The sequence below is a fragment of the Rhinoraja longicauda genome, chromosome 19 (genome assembly GCF_053455715.1).
Source record: "Rhinoraja longicauda isolate Sanriku21f chromosome 19, sRhiLon1.1, whole genome shotgun sequence".
Taxonomy (NCBI): Eukaryota; Metazoa; Chordata; class Chondrichthyes; order Rajiformes; family Arhynchobatidae; genus Rhinoraja; species Rhinoraja longicauda.
Window position 1 is genome coordinate 4,411,955 of NC_135971.1, and position 15,560 is coordinate 4,427,514.

General features: G+C 46.6%; 2 protein-coding genes across 2 annotated transcripts in view; one reads left to right on the forward strand and one right to left on the reverse strand.

Moving 5' to 3' along the window:
- The window catches only part of LOC144602590 (uncharacterized), a 63,004-nt gene that overhangs the window by 34,779 nt on the left and 12,665 nt on the right, over positions 1–15,560 (reverse strand).
- Positions 1,421–10,236, forward strand: LOC144603031 (zinc-binding protein A33-like). The gene is made up of 6 exons (XM_078416160.1): positions 1,421–1,831; positions 1,924–2,019; positions 2,486–2,719; positions 7,455–7,477; positions 7,575–7,693; positions 9,476–10,236. Exons 1-6 carry the CDS (start codon positions 1,421–1,423, stop codon positions 10,006–10,008), a joined length of 1,416 nt encoding a protein of 471 aa, XP_078272286.1. The 3' UTR covers positions 10,009–10,236.

Here is a 15,560-nt window from a genome sequence, read left to right on the forward strand (position 1 = left end):
TGAATGCATTCAAGAGAGAGCTGGATAGAGCTCTTAAGGATAGCGGAGTCAGGGGGTATGGGGAGAAGGCAGGAACGGGGTACTGATTGAGAATGATCAGCCATGATCACATTGAATGGCGGTGCTGGCTCGAAGGGCCAAATGGCCTCCTCCTGCACCGATTGTCTATTGTCTATATATCTGTGCAGGAGAAGGCAATATGGCCCTTCGAGCCAGCACCGCAATTCATTGTAATCATAGCTGATCATCCACAATCAGTAACCTGTGCCTGCATTCTCCCCATATCCCTTGATTCCACCAGCCTCTAGAGCTCTATCTAAATCTTTTTTAAATTCATCCAATGAATTGGCCTCCACTATCTTCTGTGGCAGAGAATTCCACAAATTCACAACTCTCTGGGTGAAAAAGTTCCTTCTCACCTCAGTTTTAAATAGCCTCCCCTTTATTCTTAGACTGTGGCCCCTGGTTCTGTACTCCCCCAACGTAGGGAACATTTTTTCTGTATCGAGATTATCCAGTAGGAGGTAGTTGGGCAGGGACTATTACAACGTTAACGAAGTAGTTGGACAGATACATGGATAGGGCAGGTTTGGAGGGATATGGGCCAAACGCGGGCACTGCAGGTCGGTTGAAGAACCCAATGGTTGTGGGGGAGGAGCTGGGAATGGGAGCTATAATGAACCTGTCGGTTTAGTTGATGGCCACATCGAACAAGATCAGTCCCTTCAGCCCACATTAGACTACGCAATGCCTCTCTCTTATGTGCCTCTACCCCCACTCCAGCAGCGCGTTCCAGGCACCCACCACCCTGTGTAATAAAACATGACCCGCACATCTCCTTGAAACTTGCCCCCACTGAGCTAAAATCCATGTCGTCCCGTCAGAGCCGAGAAGGAAGGGGGGCGGCGCGGGGGCGCCTGCTGCCTCGTGCGGCGGGACCTGGTTCGCCGCTGCAGGGAAATATAGACTGTTCCATAAACATCCCGCAACTTTGGTGGCCCCAGAAACGTGGCGACTCTCTCTGTACTGCCTGGGGGAGGTCTGTATTTTACCGGATTGCATGCAAAAGCAAAGCATTTCACTGTCCCTTGGTTCATGTGACGATAGAGTATAATTGGCTCATTGAGTTGAATTCAAGTTTGCACATGAGACTGTGAAATGAAATAACAGTGTTTGCTGTGGATATAATATCATTGTGCAGCCTAATATAATGATCAATTCACGATGGGAAACACTGATGTATTTAGTTTAAGGGAATGAAATTTACCCGCAGCTTGTTGCATATAACATCCAGTAGCTGGTCAGGGCTGTGATTGACGGGGCTGAGCTCCGCCTCCCCTCAGCCGTGCCCCGATACTGCAAGGATTCAGCAGCTGCGCGGAAGGGAACGCGTTTTGAACCAGGAAGTGGCGGAGTTCAAATGGCTTCGAAAGATCAGGTCGAGAGTTTAACGGAGGAGATAGTTTGTCCCATCTGCCTGGATTTCTTCACCGATCCGGTTATACTGGAGTGCGGGCACAACTTCTGCCGCTCCTGTATCACACAGAGTTGGGACAGGGAGGGGAGAAACTCCTGCCCGGAATGTAGAGAGGTGTTTACAGACCGCACCCTCAGGGTGAATCGGGCCTTGGCGAGACTGGCTGAGAAAGCTCGAACACTGAGCCTGAATCTCAAAGAGAAGGAAAGTAAACCTCACTGCGGGGAACATCAGGAAGAACTGAAGCTGTTTTGTGAAACTGACAAGAAGCTGATCTGTGTGGTTTGTGCAGCTGGGCGGGAACACAAGTCTCACAGCTTTGCGCTGATCGCAGAAGCTGCAGAATTCTACAAGGTAAAGCAAATCAATGTTGATCGCATCATTGTTTAATTCCTTTTTTTAATTGTCTAACACTTTTATTCTCTGATTTTCAAACACAATCCCAGGATCAGGTTAAAGTTTCCATCCAGTCTCTCACAAAAAGGAAATCAGAGATCGTGCGAATGGAGCAGCAACAGAAACAGAAGATTTCTGGAGTTCTGGTGAGGCTTTCCAGTTTCGATTTCCTGACCTCGTGTAGATTTGATTCCCGTGATGCGTGTAGTGCTGCTGTCTCCTAGTTCTGGTGACGGGGTTCGATCCTGACCTCGGGCGCTGCCCGTGTGGTTCACGCCTTCACCCTGTGACCGTGTCGGATTCCTTCCACGTCCCCAATACATGCTGGTTCAAAGGTCAATCGGCGACTGTAAATTATCCCTATGATAGTGTGTGGTGGGCGGATGAGTGGGAATTAAAGGGCACGTGAAAAGGAATAGGCAGCAGGTAATTGTATTGGGGGTAGAGGATTGATGGGTTATAAGATTCCCGTCACGATATATCAGAAGCATTTAGACAAAGAATTGAACTGCCAAAGCAAATAAAAAATGCACAGGACAAATGTCACCGTCAAAGTCGTGAGGAAACACAATCAGTGACATTATATACTGATCTTCTCCTTTCATTTCACAGGAACAGTCACACAACCTTCAGTCTAAGATCACATCCCAGTTTGCTGAACTGCACCAGATTCTCACTGAGAAAGAGCAGCGTGTGCAGGCTGATATCCGGGAGGAAGAGAAGAAGATTCTAAATGCAATGGAGAAAAATCTTCGAGAAATTGAAGAGAATTTAAATTCCATTCAGGAGGAACTCTGTAAGTTGCAGCAGCAGATGGAACAAAAGGACAGTGTGGTGTTTCTGAAGGTGAGGGGTTACACTACAGTCTGGTGAAGTGAAAGTGCAGTCACAAAATGGTGGGGGATATTTCTGAAATAAATGCTGCATTCACCAGTAATTCAGAACTGGGTAAATGTTTCATCTGTTCCAGTTGTTGTTGTTCCCAAACTAATTGGCCTCCCACATAATCTATGGGATCTCAGGACAGCCTGGCCGGAATGTAGAGAGGTGTTTGTATTCTGTAGAGCTCAAAACTACGACGGCTGATTCTACAATGCCATTAGTTTCAATATAATTATGGAGAAGGTCAAATCTGGACCAAGGGTTGAGATTTTGGATTGGAGAAAGGCTAATTTTGAGGAGATGAGAAAGGATTTAAAAGGAGTGAAATGGAACTTTTAGTTTTATGAAAAGGATATAATAGAGAAATGGAGGATATTTAAAGATGAAATTTTGAGAGTACAGTCTTTATGTCCCTATTCGGTGGAAAGGAAAGAATAATAATTTGAAAGAGCCGTGGTTTTCCAGGGAAATTGGACACTTGGTTTGGAAAAAGAGGGAGATATACAATAAATATAAGCGGCAGGGAGTAAATGAGGTTCTTGAGGAATATAAAGAATGTAAAAGGAATCTTAAGAGGGAAATTAGAAAAGCGAAAAAAAGATATGAGGCTGCTTTGGCAAGTAATGTAAAAGTAAACCCCAAGGGGTTCTACAGATATGTCAATAGCAAAAGGATAGCGAGGGATAAAATTGGTCCATTAGAGAGTCAGAGTGGACAGCTATGTGCTGAGCCGGAAGAAATGGGGGAGATATTAAACAATTTCTTTTCTTCGGTATTCACCGAGGAGAAGGATATTGAATTATGTGAGGTAAGCGAAACAAGTAGAGTAGTGATGGAAATTATGAGGATTAAAGAAGAGGAGGTATGGACACTTTTGAAAAATATAAAAGTGGATAAGTCTCCAGGTCCTGATAGGATATTCCCTAGGACATTGAGGGAAGTTAGTGCAGAAATAGCAGGGGCTATGACGGAAATATTTCAAACTTCAGTAGAAACGGGGATGGTGCCGGAAGATTGGCGCATTGCGCATGTTGTGCCTTTGTTTAAAAAAGGTTCTAAAAGTAAACCTAGCAATTATAGACCTGTTAGTTTGACGTCTGTGGTGGGAAAATTAATGGAAAAGATACTTAGGGACAATATATATAATTATTTGGATAAACAAGGCCTGATTAGAAACAGTCAACATGGATTTGTGCCTGGAAGGTCATGTTTGACTAATCTTGAATTTTTTGAAGAGGTTACCAGGGAAATTGATAAGGGCAAGGCTGTGGATGTTGTCTATATGGACTTCAGTAAAGCATTTAACAAGGTTCCACATGGAAGGTTGATTAAGAAGGTTAAATCGTTGGGTATTAATAGTGAGGTTGCAAGATGGATTCAACAATGGCTGAATGGGAGATACCAGAGGGTAATGGTTGACAATTGTATGTCAGGTTGGAGGCCAGTGTCTAGTGGAGTACCCCAAGGATCTGTGTTGGGTCCACTGTTGTTTGTCATTTACATTAATGATCTGGATGATGGTGTGGCAAATTGGATTAGTAAATATGCAGATGATACTAAAATAGGCGGTGGAGTTAATAATGAAGTAGATTTTCAAAGTCTACAGAGAGACTTGGGCCTTTTGGAAGGGTGGGCTGAAAGATGGCAGATGGAGTTTAATGCTGATAAGTGTGAGGTGCTGCATTTTGGTAGGACAAATCAAAATAGGACGTACAGGGTAAATGGTAGGGAATTGAGGAATGCAGTGGAACAGAGGGATCTGGGAATAACTGCATTGTTCCCTGAAGGTGGAATCTCATGTGGATAGGGTGGTGAAGAAGGCGTTTGGTATGCTTGCCTTTATAAATCAGAGCATCGAGTTGGGATGTAATGTTAAAATTGTACAGGGCATTGGTGAGGCCGAATCTGGAGTATGGTGTGCAGTTCTGGCCGCCAAATTATAGGAAGGATGTCGACAAAATGGAGAGGGTACAGAGGAGATTTACTAGAATGTTGCCTGGGTTTCAGCACTTAAGCTACAGGGAGAGATTGAGCAGGTTGGGTCTTTATTCTTTGGAGCGTAGAAGGTTGAGGGGGGACTTGATAGAGGTTTTTTAAATTTTGAGAGGGACGGACAGAGTTGACGTGGGTAGGCTTTTCCCTTTGAGAGTGGGGAAGATTCCAACAAGGGGACATAGCTTCAGAATTGAAGGACAAAAGTTTAGGGGTAACATGAGGGGTAACTTCTTTACTCAGAGGGTGGTGGCTGTATGGAATGGGCTTCCGGTGGAAGTGGTGGAGGCAGGCTCGATTTTATTATTTAAGAGTAAATTGGATAGGTATATGGATAAGGGGGGATTAGAGGGTTATGGTCTGAGTGCAGGTAGATGAGACTAGGTCAGAGAGAGTGGTCGGCGTGGACTGGTAGGGGCGAACGGGCCTGTTTCCGTGCTGTAGTTGTTACATGGTTATATGGTTATATCTGATCCTAAGGAACACGAATGAACAGAGGGCAGTAAATCTCTGGGATTCTCCAACCCACAGACTCTGAGAGGTTTAACTTGTTAGACGTATTTATACCAGAGGAAGATACATTTTTGAAAATTTGGGGAACTGAAATCAAAGGGAATGGGACAAAGCGGAGGCGTTCAGTCCTGGGCTAGATCAGCCATGACCACATTGTGGGGATTAACATTGAAATCTAGTCCGTGGCGCACACATCAGATTGATCATCTATATCAATAGACAATAGGTGCAGGAGGAGGCCATTCGGCCCTTCGAGCCAGGACCGCCATTCAATGTGAGTATAGGAGCAAAGAGGTCCTTCTACAGTTGTACCGGGCCCTGGTGAGACCGCACCTGGAGTACTGTGTGCAGTTTTGGTCTCCAAATTTGAGGAAGGATATTCTTGCTATTGAGGGCGTGCAGCGTAGGTTCACTAGGTTAATTCCCGGAATGGCGGGACTGTCGTATGTGGAAAGGCTGGAGCAATTAGGCTTGTATACACTGGAATTTAGAAGGATGAGGGGGGATCTTATTGAAACATATAAGATAATTAGGGGATTGGACACATTAAAGGCAGGAAACATGTTCCCAATGTTGGGGGAGTCCAGAACAAGGGGCCACAGTTTAAGAATAAGGGGTAGGCCATTTAGAACGGAGATGAGGAAGAACTTTTTCAGTCAGAGAGTGGTGAAGGTGTGGAATTCTCTGCCTCAGAAGGCAGTGGAGGCCAGTTCGTTGGATGCTTTCAAGAGAGAGCTGGATAGAGCTCTTAAGGATAGCGGAGTGAGGGGGTATAGGGAGAAGGCAGGAACGGGGTACTGATTGAGAGTGATCAGCCATGATCGCATTGAATGGCGGTGCTGGCTCGAAGGGCTGAATGGCCTACTCCTGCACCTATTGTCTATTGTCTATTGATCATGGCTGATCATTCTCAATCAGTACCCCGTTCCTGCCTTCTCCCCATATTCCCCTGACTCCGCTATCCTTAAGTGCTCCATCTAGCTCTCTCTTGAATGCATTCAGAGAATTGGCATCCACTGCCTTCTGAGGCAGAGAATTCCACAGATTCACAACTCTCTGGCCTACCCATTATTCTTAAACTGTGGCCCCTTGTTCTGGACTCCGCCAACATTGGGAACATGTTTCCTGCCTCTAACATGTCCAACCCCTTAATAATCTTATACGTTTCAATAAGATCTCCTCTCATCCTTCTAAATTCCAGTGTATACAAGCCTAGTCGCTCCAGTCTTTCAACATATGATAATCCCGCCATTCCGGGAATTAACCTAGTAAACCTACGTTGCACGCCCTCAATAGCAAGAATATCCTTCCTCAAATTTGGAGACCAAAACTGCACACAGTACTCCAGGTGCGGTCTCACTAGGGCCCTGTACAATTGCAGAAGGACCTCTTTGCTCCTATACTCAACTCCTTTTGTTATGAAGGCCAACATTCCATTGGCTATCTTCACTGCCTGCTGTACCTGCATGCTTCCTTTCAGTGACTGATGCACTAGGACACCCAAATCTTGTTGTACGTCCCCTGTTCCTAACTTGACACCATCAGCAGTGGGTGGTCATCTTGGGGGAATTTGCTCTGTTTGTTTTACCCACCTTTGTTCACCAAGAAAGACATCCCATTCTACATCATAGACCATTCAGCCCATCCTATCCAGTCAAGATTTCTGCTCCACTCAACATCCCTCCCATCTACTCACCACACCTGGTAACAATACCTTGAATACCAGGAGTGCTCACGTATTTATCCTGCTTGCCCTTAAATTATCTCTGCTGTTGGCGTCAGTCCCTCCAATGCAAGTGAGGTCCATGTTCTCATGACTGCATTCCTTTCAGTATTTATTGAAGACCACATTATATTTCAGCATTGATTTTTGCTCTCCCATCGATTAGAGATATTTCATCCCCCCCATTTAAATCCATCGCTAAACTTAAATTCTATCTTATCATTCCTGACATCTTCTCCAGATTAAATCTCACGACCTGCCCAGTCTTTGCATTGAGCTCCACCCTCCTTGTGCTTTTCCACATCGTTCTACATCTATAAGGCAATATCAGCTTTCTATCTGCATGGCAGCGGCGATAAGAGTTGGGAAATGGATATTATCAGAGAGTTGTAGAAATGTGGAGAAATTCCCGCTGTCAGGATGAGGACGGAACATCTCAGTCAATTGAGATTTGTGTTTTATTTCTTTCAGGAGGAAGCCGGTCGCAAGCGAAGGTAGGACATGCTCTTGATGGAAACATTATAAGTTATTGTGGAACAACTCAAAACATTTCTGATGCTCAGTTGATAAACAGCTGTTAAATATTCGCAGGGTTCGTGATGAAGCCAAACCATTGTCGGTGGTAGACGTTGCCTTGCCAATTGAAAAGTTTCATTGCCCTGTTTCATTGAACACAGCATTTAAACAAACATCTGATGACTTCAAGCAAGGTAAAGCTTATACCTTTTCCATTGTTCTTGTTCCTGACACCTTTAAGTAATAGGTGTACGAAGGAACTGCAGACGCGTGTTTAAATCGAAGGAAGGCACAAAATTCTGGAATAACTCAGCGAGACAGGCAGCATCACTGTAGAGAAGGTAAGGGTGACTTTTCGGGTTGAGACTCTTCTTCAGTCTGAAGAAGGGTCTCGAACTAAAACATCACACATTCCTTCTCTCCAGAGATGCTGCTTGTCCCTCTGACTTACTCCAGCATTTTGTGTCTACCTTCAATTGTGTCTATCTTTAAGTAATACTTAGATGCAAAGATTAATGGTATTTTGGACTGAAGGGAAATTGAAGATTTGATCTCCCACCAAGCTCATCTGCTGGGAACCATCACAGAGTCAGAGAGCTTTGTAGCACAGAAACAGGCCCTTTGACTCGACTCGACCATGCCAACCAAGCTAGCCCCACTTGCCTGAGTCTGGCTCATATCCTTACAAGTCTACCTTATCCACGTATCTACCCAATTCTCTGTGAACTGTTGTAATTGTTCCTTCCTCGACCACTTCCTCTCAGATCGTTCCACATCTACACTACCCACCAACTGAAAAACCTGCTCCTCAGGACCTTTTTATTGTTTCCACTCTCATCTTAAACTGATGCGCTCGAAGTTTAGACTCTCCGACCTTGGGTAAAGTATTGTAGCTAATCACCTTATCTGTGCATCTTATACACATCCATAATGTCACTCTGACAGGCTCCGATGAAAAAATATCCCAGTCTGAATAGTCTGTTCCAGGAATGAGTAGATTAACCTATGATGAGCGTTTGTCGGCATTGGGCCTGTACTCGCTGGAGTTTAGAAGAATGAGGGGGGGACCTCATTGAAAAATACAGAATAGAGAAAGGCTTGGATAGAATGGACGTGGAGAGGATGTTTCCATTAGTGAGAGAGTCTAGGACTGGAGGACATAGCCTCAGAATTAAAGGATGTTCTTATCGGAAGGAGATGAGGGGAAATGTTTTTAATCAGAGCGTGGTGAATTTGTGGAATTCATTGCCTCAGGTGGCTGTGGAGGCCAAGTCGGTGGATATTTTTAAGGCAGAGACAACTGGATTCTTGATTAGTACAGGTGTCAGAGGTTATGGGGAGAAAGCAGGAGAATGGGGTTAGGAGGGAGAGATAGATCAGCCATGATTGAATGGTGGAGTAGACTTGATGGGCAGAATGGCATAATTCTAATACTTTCACTTATGACATTATGACCTTCTGACTGTCCAACTTCACCTGATAACACAGCCCTTCAGACCTGATGATGTAAATCCTTTTGCACCCACTCCAGTTGACTAACAAACCCACCCTTCCCTCTGTCACAAACAACAGGGGAGCAGGTAATCTGGCCCCTCATGTCTACCCCCTTTCACTGTGATCATGACGACCCCACCACACACCTTTGCCTCCTCTAACCTCAATATCAACCTGCTCCGATCTGCCTCCATATCTGAATAGCCCGCTTCGTTCTCCCATCCCCACCGCAATCTCCCAATCCTCCTCACTCTCTGCATTCGTCCTTCCCGTCCACCCTCCCCCACCTCACGAAATTCCCCTCTCCATCCCTGGATTAAAAACTCCGGGAGAGATGACTGTTGTCCACCCGATGTGGTTGTGGGTGAAACCCCGGGCAGGGTTTCAGTTGTCCGCCCGCCTGTCCCCCGGTCCCGGGGCCGCGCTGCCCGAGTCTCCCCCCGACCCCCGGGGACTCTCTGATTCTCTGCTTCTCCCCCCAGTCTCCGTCACCCTGGATGTGGAAACAGCGCATGCGCGGCTCGAGGTGTCTGAGGATCGGAAGAGGGTGAGACGGACCGGGACCCGGAGGAGTCTCCCTGACACCGGGAAGAGGTTTACAGTCAGGCCGTGTGTGCTGGGATCGGAGGGATTCACATCGGGGAGACATTACTGGGAGGTGGAGGTGGCGGGGAGTGAGCGCTGGTGTCTGGGAGTCGCCGCAGCGTCTGTGGAGAGGAAGGGAAATGTCACAGTGACCCCGGAGACTGGAGTCTGGAGCATCAGGCGGGTGGGTGACAAGTTTGATGCATTCACCTCCCCTCCATCCCGTCTCCCCGCTCGTCCCATCCCCGGGAGGGTGGGAGTTTATCTCAGTTACGAGTCCGGGACAGTTTCATTTTACGACGCGGACACCAAGTCCCATCTCCACACCTTCACTGGGAATAAATTCACGGAGAAACTTTATCCATTTTTCTGGCTTTGGGATGAAGGTCAGTGGGTGAGAATCTGCTCCGGTTCCGCTCCGGGTGTGTAAAAGGGTCGGGTCCCGGGACCGGCGTCAGGAGCGGGGCTCAGGGGCTGTGGGGCAGAAACCCGGTGGACAACAGGTCGGCGCTGAACGGCTCCCATTTAATCCCCAAATTCCGCGTCGTAAAAAACCCCCAGTGAGCGCGGAAATAAAACCAGGGGGAATGTAAATGTGGGAAGAGAGAAATAAACAGCAAGTGGGATCAGAGCTGTCGATCCGTTCATTTTAACGCGTTAACCGCGTCCGGCAACGGAACAGAAATTACTTTTGTGAAAATATTTTTTAAATGTAATGGGATTGGACCCTTCTCGTCAAAAGTCGTTACGGTATTATTAACTCCGTTCAATGACTAGTTCAATGTAATAGATACAGTTCATGTTACTTCAGTGATTTGGAAAATGTACACAACCATTGACACACACGCCAAGCTAATTGAAAGATCGCGTTTATTTGAATGATGTGCATTGTTGCTTCCAATACTGTAATTGAAATAAACTCAAGATTACTTGGACTGTACAGATTGCTTTTGAATTCTTTTGAAATCTACTGAACGGGGAGACAGCAGTTTAGTTTGCTTCAGTTTAGATTGGAGATACGGTGCGGAAACAGGCCCCTCGGCCCACCGAGTCCGCACCGCCCAGCGATCCCCACACATTAACACTACCCTACTCTCTCTCTCTCTCTCTCTCTCTCTCTCTCTCTCTCTCTCTCTCTCTCTCTCTCTGTTCCTCTCTCTGTTCCTCTCTCTCTTCCCCTCTCTCTCTCTCTCTCTCTCTCTTCCCCTCTCTCTCTCTCTCTCTCTCTCTCTCTCTCTCTCTCGCTCTCTCTCTGTTCCTCTCTCTCTTCCCCTCTCTCTCTCTCTCTCTCTCTCTCTCTCTCTCTCTCTCTCTCTCTCTCTCTCTCTCTCTCTCTCTCTCTCTCTCTGTTCCTCTCTCTCTTCCCCTCTCTCTCTCTCCCTCTCTGTTCCTATCTCTGTTCCTCTCTCTGTTCCTCTCTCTCTCTCTCTCTCTCTCTCTCTCTCTCTCTCTCTCTCTCTCTCTCTCTCTCTCTCTCTCTCTGTTCCTCTCTCTCTCTCTCTCTCTCTCTCTCTCTCCCCCCCTCTCTCCCCCCTCCCCTTTCTCTCCCCCTCTCTCTCCCTCTCCCCCTCCCCCTCTCTCTCCCTCTCCCCCTCCCCCTCTTCCTCTCCCTCCCCCTCCCTCTGTGTGTGTGTGTGTGCTTGTGTTACAGTTCTTGGCCTTGTAATACAAAATAGACGACACACTAATTGTGTGGCTGAGCTTACTTACCCCAGTCTAGTAGAGAGTCTGGAGAGAAGGAATGGGTGACTTTTCAGGTCGAAATCACACAGACACTTAATAGTTAGTTTAGTTTAGTTTTGAGATTACAGCACGGAAACAGGTCCTTCGGCCCATCGAGTCCGCGCTGACCACCAAACCCCGCACATTAACACTATTAAGGCAGGAACAGGGTACTGATAGAGAATGATCAGCCATGATCACATTGAGTGGATCGAAGGGCCGAGTGGCCTCCTCCTGCACCTATTGTCTATTTTCTATCCCACACACACATAGCAGGGACAATTTACAATTATACCAAAGCCAATTAGCCGATAAACCTGTTCGTCTTTGGAGTGCGGGAGGAATGGCCCTCAGATGTGGTCAGGGCTGACGTCACAAGGTCATGAGTGATAGGAGCAGAATTAGGCCATTCGGCCCATCAAGTCCACTCCGCCTCTCAATCATGGCTGATCTCTCTCCCTCCTAACCCCATTCTCCTGCCTTCTCCCCATAAACCCTGACACCTGTACGAATCAAGAATCTATCTATCTCTGCCTTAAAAATATCCCCTGACTTGTGGCCTCCACAGCCTTCTGTGGCAAAGAATCCCACAGATTCACCACCCTCTGTCCAAAGAAATTTCTCCTCATCCCCTTCCTAAAAGAACATCCTTTAATTTTGAGGCTGTGACCTCTTGTCCTCGACTCCCCCAATATTGGAAACATCCTCTCCACATCCACTCTATCCAAACCTATGATGTGGACATAGGGCTGAGGACAGGTGGAGGCCTTGAGGAGCAGATGTGGACAGATGCGGAGATGGGACTGGCAGGTGCGATGCGGGGAGGGGGTGCCGGCACAGATGTGATGAGGGGGGAATGGTGGGGAGATATGGAGCAGGTAGATGCGGACAAACATCACGGACAGATGTGGAGCTGGGACAGATGTGGACGGGACATAGGTTTAAGGCGAAGGGGAAAAGATTTCATGGTAAATCTTTCACACAAAGGGTGCATGGAACAAGCTGCCAGAGGAGATAGTTGAGACAGGGACTATCCCAACTTTTAAGACACGGTTAGACAGGTACATGGATAGGACAGGTTTGGAGGGATGTGGACCAAACGCAGGCAGGTGGGACTCGTGTAGCTGGGACATGTTGGCCGGCATGGGCACGTTGGGCCGAAGGGCCTGTTTCCACGCTGTATCACTCTCCGACTCTATGTGGGGAGGGATTTAATAATAGAGGCAGACGTGGAGAGGGTCTTGCACAAGGAGCGAAACTCTGGAAAAATATATGGCACAGGTCCAGTCACAGGAAGGCTATGGTATCGGAAGAATCTCACCCACACTCAGATTCCTTGGGCTACCTATCATATCTAATTTTTTCTTTCAACCCTCCAGTATTGATCAAGCCTTTCTGCTATGGAAGAGGAAGGGATTAGTATCTATTTGTGATTTGTTTTTAGACGGTTGTTTTATGTCTTTTGAACAACTGTCTAATAAATATAATTTGCCTAATTCAAATTTTTATAGGTATTTGCAAATTAGTCATTTTTTGAAGGCTACTTTACCCTCTTTTCCATTATCACATCAAACTGAAATTACACACGGAGAGTGGTGAATCTGTGGAATTCTCTGCCACAGAAGGTAGTTGAGGCCAGTTCATTGGCTATATTTAAGAGGGAGTTAGATGTGGCCCTTGTGGCTAAAGGGATCAGGGGGTATGGAGAGAAGGCAGGTACGGGATACTGAGTTGGATGATCAGCCATGATCATATTGAATGGCGGTGCAGGCTCGAAGGGCCGAATGGCCTACTCCTGCACCTATTTTCTATGTTTCTATGTATCTACAGAAAATGTTTTACACTTGAATCCTTATCAGAAAGGTTTAATATCGGCTATCTATGAGTTGATTTTGAAATTACAAGTAGGCACATCTGATAAAATTAAGAATGATTGGTAAGAGAACTTCAAATTTCTTTACCTATAGAGAAATGGGAGAGGATTCTCCAATTAGTCAATACCTCTTCAATTTGTGCAAGACGCGCCCTGATACAATTTAAGGTGGTTCACAGAGCACATATGTCAAAAGATAACGTCCCACATAAGAGATTAGTATGCAAACTTAAAGCACACGGTATTGTGGGTTCAGTATTGATGTGGATAGAGAACTGGCTGGCAGACAGGAAGCAAAGAGTAGGAATAAACAGGTCCTTTTTAGAATGGCAGGCAGTGACTAGTGGGGTACCGCAAGGCTCAGTGCTGGGACCCCAGCTATTTACAATATATATATTAATGATTTGGACGAGGGAATTGAATGCAACATCTCCAAGTTTGCGGATGATACGAAGCTGGGGGGCAGAGTTAGCTGTGAGGAGGATGCTAGGAGCTGCAACATGACTTGGATAGGTTAGGTGAGTGGGCAAATGTATGGCAGATGCAGTATAATGTGGATAAATGTGAGGTTATCCACTTTGGTGGCAAGAACAGGAAAGCAGACTATTATCTGAATGGTGGCCGATTAGGAGAAGGGGAAATGCAACGAGACCTGGGTGTCGTGGTACACCAGTCATTGAAAGTAGGCATACAGGTGCAGCAGGCAGTGAAGAAAGCGAATGGTATGTTGGCATTCATAGCGAGGGGATTTGAGTATAGGAGCAGGGAGGTTCTGCTGCAGTTGTACAGGGCATTGGTGAGACCACACCTGGAGTATTGCATACAGTTTTGGTCTCCTAATCTGAGGAAAGGACATTCTTGCCATAGAGGGAGTACAGAGAAGGTTCACCAGATTGATTCCTGGGATGGCAGGACTTTCATATGAAGGAAGACTGGATAGAGTCATAGAGTCATAGTCCTACAGCACAGAAATAGGCCCTTCGGCCCATCGTGTCCGTGCCGCCCGTTACCAAACACAGTCTAATTTTAATCCCATTTTCCCGCATTTGGACCGTAGCCCTGAATGTTGTAGCATTTCAAGTGCCCATCCAAATGCTTTTTAAATGTTGTGAGTGTTCCCGCCTCCACCACCACCCCAGGCAGTGAGTTCCAGACTCCAACCACCCTCTGGGTGAAAAAGTTATTTCTCACATCCCCCCGAAACCTCCCTCCCCTTACCCTGTATCTATGTCCCCCTCGTTGTTGAACCTTCCACCAGTGGAAGAAGTTCCCCACCATCTACCTTATCTATGCCCCTCATGATCTTGTACACCTCGATCATGTCCCCTCTCAGCCTTCTTTGCTCCAGGGAAAACAACCCCCAGCCTGTTCAGTCTCTCCTCATAGCCGAGGCCCTTCATCCCTGGCAGCATCCTGGTGAATCTCCTCTGCACCCTCTCCAAAGCTATCACATCCTTTCGATAATGTGGTGACCAGAACTGTACACAATACTCCAGCTGAGGCCTCACCAGTGTTCTGTACAATTCCATCATTACCCCCCTACTTTTATATTCGATGCCCCGGCTAATGAAGGCCAGTAGCCCATATGCCTTTTTGACCACCCTGTCCACCTGTCCTGCTGCCTTCAAGGACCTGTGTACCTGTACTCCAAGGTCCCTCTGTACCCCTGCCTTCCTAGGGTCCTCGGCTTGTACTCACTGGAATTTAGAAGATTGAGGGGGGATCTTATAGAAACTTACAAAATTCTTAAGGGGTTGGACAGGCTAGATGCAGGAAGATTGTTCCCGATGTCGGGGAAGTCCAGAACAAGGGGTCACAGTTTAAGGATAATGGGGAAGTCTTTTAGGACCGAGATGAGAACGTTTTTTTTCACACAGAGAGTGGTGAATCTATGGAATTCTCTGCCACAGAAGGTAGTTGAGGCCAGTTCATTGGCTATATTTAAGAGGGAGTTAGATGTGGCCCTTGTGGCTAAAGGGATCAGGGGGTATGGAGAGAAGGCAGGTACGGGATACTGAGTTGGATGATCAGCCATGATCATATTGAATGGCGGTGCGTACAGGCTCGAAGGGCCGAATGGCCTACTCCTGCACCTGTTTTCTATGTTTCTATAAGTTAGCGCGTTTTTACGGTCACATAAATCCTACTTGTGATAGATGTAATTCTGAGGTGGCTTCGCTGACTCATATGTTTGGTCTTGCCCACTTTTGGAAAAATATTGGAAAGATTCCTTGGGCTGCTTAATAACTTGCCGATGGTTATGATCTAATCATCAGGGTCGGTGTGACACCTACCACAGTAATGACAGGAATGTGGATGAGTTCAGTTTAGTTTAGTTCAGAGATACAACGCAGAAACACAGGCCCTTCGGCCCACCGAGTCCGCGC

What these genes read in the sequence shown, in the direction of transcription:
- LOC144603031 (XM_078416160.1), top strand. Translation starts at nt 1,421, where the DNA reads ATGGCTTCGAAAGATCAGGTCGAGAGTTTAACGGAGGAGATAGTTTGT. An exon ending in AGAAGATTTCTGGAGTTCTG is followed by an intron (nt 2,020 to 2,485) that starts GTGAGGCTTTCC and finishes TTCATTTCACAG; the next exon opens with GAACAGTCACACAACCTTCA. An exon ending in GAAGCCGGTCGCAAGCGAAG is followed by an intron (nt 7,478 to 7,574) that starts GTAGGACATGCT and finishes AAATATTCGCAG; the next exon opens with GGTTCGTGATGAAGCCAAAC.